Raw genomic sequence first — 3,878 nt, 5'->3', positions numbered from 1 at the left:
CACAGCAAAAATAAATTAGAGAGTATAGAACAGCACAGTACTGGGACTGTAGCTCCTATTGTAACAGACTGGTCTACTATACTGGGACTGTAGCCCCTATTGTAACAGGACTGTTGTACTGCACTGGGACTGTAGCTCCTGTTGTAACAAGACTGTTCAACTGCACTGGGACTGTAGCTCCTACTGTAACAGACTGGTCTACTGGACTGGGACTGTAGCTCCTACTGTAACAGACTGGTCTACTGGACTGGGACTGTAGCTCCTATTGGAACAGACTGTTCTACTGGACTGGGACTGTAGCTCCTACTGTAACAGACTGGTCTACTGGACTGGGACTGTAGCTCCTACTGAAACAGACTGTTCAACTGCACTGGGACTGTAGCTCCTATTGTAACAGACTGTCCTACTGCACTGGGACTGTAGCTCCTATTGGAACAGGACTGTTCTACTGGACTGGGACTGTAGCTCCTATTGGAACAGACTGGTCTACTGGACTGGGACTGTAGCTCCTACTGTAACAGACTGGTCTACTGCACTGGGACTGTAGCTCCTATTGGAACAGACTGTTCAACTGCACTGGGACTGTAGCTCCTATTGTAACAGACTGTCCTACTGCACTGGAACTGTAGCTCCTGCTGAAACAGACTGTTCTACTGTACTGGGACTGTAGCTCCTATTGTAACAGACTGTTCTACTGTACTGGGACTTGAGTCACTGATGAAGTGTGACTGATATTCTTATGCTCTCTCTAATCTAGAGTTAGATATTAATCTATTTTACATTGCTTGGAAAATAATCTTGAGAAAAGTCGCACGTATGTGTTTTATTTATTTTCTGCCCTTTCATATCTTCAGGGAGAGCTGCAGGTTTCAGTCGGCCTCACAGACATCCGGATGGCGGTGTTCCTTGTGTGTACAGCACTCGTCCACAGGGTGGCGCTGTGGGCGATGTGCTGGACAAGTGCAGCCCTGCCCCAGCAGTGTGAGGAGACGCTGGTGCTGCCCAGTCCCTGGCACGCGGTGCCTCTCCTACATCGGAATATTTTTATTATTTGGGATATTTTTTATTTTCATTTCAACCATGTCTGTGTTCCCTGCCAGCCTGTGTTGTGCCTCACTGCAAGGAAAACATCTGCAGCTGCCAGCACACATCTGGGCCAAACAAGAGGGCACCACCCCCTCAGCCCACTCTCCTCCGACCTCTATCCTCTGAGCAGGACTGGACTGGACTGGACTGAGCCCTGTCCTCTGAGCAGGACTGGACTGGACTGGGCCTGTCCTCTGAGCAGGACTGGACTGAGCCCTGTCCTCTGAGCAGAAGTAAGACAGTACCTGTGTCAGTCAGACAGGAGGGTGAGAGAGTGAGACAGTCCCTGTGTCAGTGAGACAGGAGGGTGAGAGAGTGAGACAGTACCCGTGTCAGTGAGAGAGTGAGACAGTCCCTGTGTCAGTGAGATGGGAGGTTGAGAGAGTGAGACAGTACCCGTGTCAGTGAGACAGGAGGGTGAGAGAGTGTGACAGTCCCTGTGTCAGTGAGACAGGAGGGTGAGAGAGTGAGACACAGAGGATTAGTGTTGGGGGCTGACAGCTCCAGTGTTGCTCCAGTGTTGCTCCCTGTGGTCAGTGCTCAGTGTGGACACCCTGGTCACTGTGTGCAGCACTGCAGGACAGGAGGGCTTCTAAATAAACTGCCACAGACGTTCACAAGCAAGCAGACAGAATAAGAAAGAACAGGACACAGAGCTGTAACTTTCCAGACCTGTATTCCGTCATCCACAGCACAGCTCCAGAAAGAAATTCGGACACGCTGAGCTCCAGCAGTAATAAATAAATAATCATCCACTCTCAGCACAGCAGTCCTGGGGAAGGCCACTGGGAGTCCAGTCAGGGTGGACACTGTGGTCACTCTGCTCCTTGTGGACAGCGCTGACACTGGTTTCTGAGAGTCCTGTCAGTGTGGACACTGTGGTCACTTTGCTCCCTGTGGACAGTGCTGACACTGGTTTCTGAGAGTCCGGTGCTCAGTGTGGACACTGTGGTCACTCTGCTCCTTGTAGACAGTGCTGACACTGGTTTCTGTGAGTCCGGTCGGTGTGGACACTGTGGTCACTCTGCTCCTTGTGGACAGTGCTGACGTTGGTTTCTGTGAGTCCGGTCAGGGTGGACACTGTGGTCACTCTCCTCCTTGTGGACAGTGCTGACACTGGTTTCTGTGAGTCCGGTCAGTGTGGACACTGTGGTCACTCTCCTCCTTGTGGACAGTGCTGACACTGGTTTCTGTGAGTCCAGTCAGTGTGGACACTGTGGTCACTCTGGCCTCAGGCAATTCCCAGCTCCCTTGGTTTCGGGGAGCTGGGCTGGACAATGGGTGCTGGACTGGAGGCCTGCTGGACACTAGGCACTGGACACCGGGATGGACACTGGGCACTGGGTGCTGGAGGCCGGGCTGGTCACACGGCTGGACACTGGGTGCCGGGTGCTGGCGGCCGGGCTGGACACTGGGCACAGGGCTGGACACTGGGCGCCGGGCGCTGGCGGCCGGGCACGGTGGCGCCCCCGGGGGCCGGTCAGCAGCGTGTAGAAGAAGGGGTTGAGGCAGGAGTTGGCGTAGGTGAGCCAGGTGAGGGCGCGGTTGACGGACACCTGGGCGTGGACAGGCAGCGCCCGCAGGGCGTCGGGCCGGTAGAGCGGCAGCAGCTGCCAGAGCCAGAAGGGCAGGAAGCAGAGCCAGAAGGCCAGCACGATGGCCAGCACCAGCAGCAGCAGCCGGGGCTGCGGCGCGCGCGGCGGGTGGGCGCTGGGCGCGCGGCGCAGCGCGGCCCGGTACAGCCGCGCCAGCCCCGCGTGCAGCCCGCCCACGGCCAGGCCCGGCGCCAGCATGCCGCTGCAGAAGAGCAGGCTGAGGTAGGCGCGCGAGCTGCGCTCGTCCCAGGCGGGCGCACACAGCCGCCGCGCCGCGCCCTCCTGCAGCCGCAGCGCCAGCATCATGGGCAGGCTCAGCGCCAGCGCCAGCGCCCAGGCCAGCGCGGGCCGCAGGGCGCCGGGCGGCGCCGCCGAGGCCGCCAGCGGCCGCGCCACGGCACGGTAGCGCGCCAGGCTCATGGCGCTGAGCGTGAAGGCGCTGGCCAGCATGGTGAGCAGGTCCAGGCCCGGCAGCAGGCGGCAGCCCAGCTCGCCGAAGGCCCAGTCCGGCGCCAGGCTGTCGTACACGATGAAGGGGGCCGTGCCGAGGTACAGCAGGTCAGCCAGCGCCAGGCTGGCGATGTGCGGACGCAGCGAGTGGGCCCCCCGCGCCCCTGCGCCCCGCAGTCGCCACAGCGCGTACAGGTTACCCAGGATGCCCAGCAGCGCAGTCAGCGCCAGAGCGCCGCAGAACAGCACCGTGGAGACCAGGCTGGGCGGGGGGGCGGGCGAGGGGGGCAGGGAGAGGGCTGGCGGGGGGGTGGCGGGGGAGGGGGAGGGGGAGGGGGAGGGGTCCATGGCACTGGAGAGGAGAGAGAGGAGAGAGGAGACAGGAGAGAGAGGAGACAGGAGAGAGAGAGGAGAGAGTGGAGACAGGAGAGGGGGGAGAGAGAGGAGAGGGAGAGGAGAGGGAGAGAGATATGAGAGGGGAGACAGGAGAGAGAGGAGAGAGAGGAGAGAGTGGAGACAGGAGAGGGGGGAGAGGAGAGAGAGGAGAGAGAGGGGAGGAGACAGAGAGAGGGGAGAGGAGACGGAGAGAGGGGAGAGAGAGGAGAGGAGATGAAGAGAGGGGAGAGAGAGAGGAGAGAGAGGGGAGAGAGGAGACCGGAGAGAGGAGAGAGACGAGAGAGAGAGGGGAGAGGAGAGACGGGAGGAGAGAGAAGAGAGAGGGGAGAGGGGAGAGACAGGAGAGAGGAG

General features: G+C 59.4%; 1 protein-coding gene across 1 annotated transcript; it reads right to left on the bottom strand.

Moving 5' to 3' along the window:
• Window positions 1–1,608: 1,608 nt before the first annotated feature.
• On the bottom strand, window positions 1,609–3,479 carry uts2r3 (urotensin-2 receptor 3). The gene has a single exon (XM_069183052.1). The coding sequence runs from the start codon at window positions 3,477–3,479 to the stop codon at window positions 2,394–2,396; it is 1,086 nt and encodes a 361-aa protein (XP_069039153.1). The 3' UTR covers window positions 1,609–2,393.
• Window positions 3,480–3,878: the final 399 nt, after the last annotated feature.

Source organism: Lepisosteus oculatus, chromosome 23, assembly GCF_040954835.1.
Source record: "Lepisosteus oculatus isolate fLepOcu1 chromosome 23, fLepOcu1.hap2, whole genome shotgun sequence".
In the NCBI taxonomy this organism is placed as follows: Eukaryota; Metazoa; Chordata; class Actinopteri; order Semionotiformes; family Lepisosteidae; genus Lepisosteus; species Lepisosteus oculatus.
This window is presented reverse-complemented; position numbering and strand designations above follow the sequence as displayed.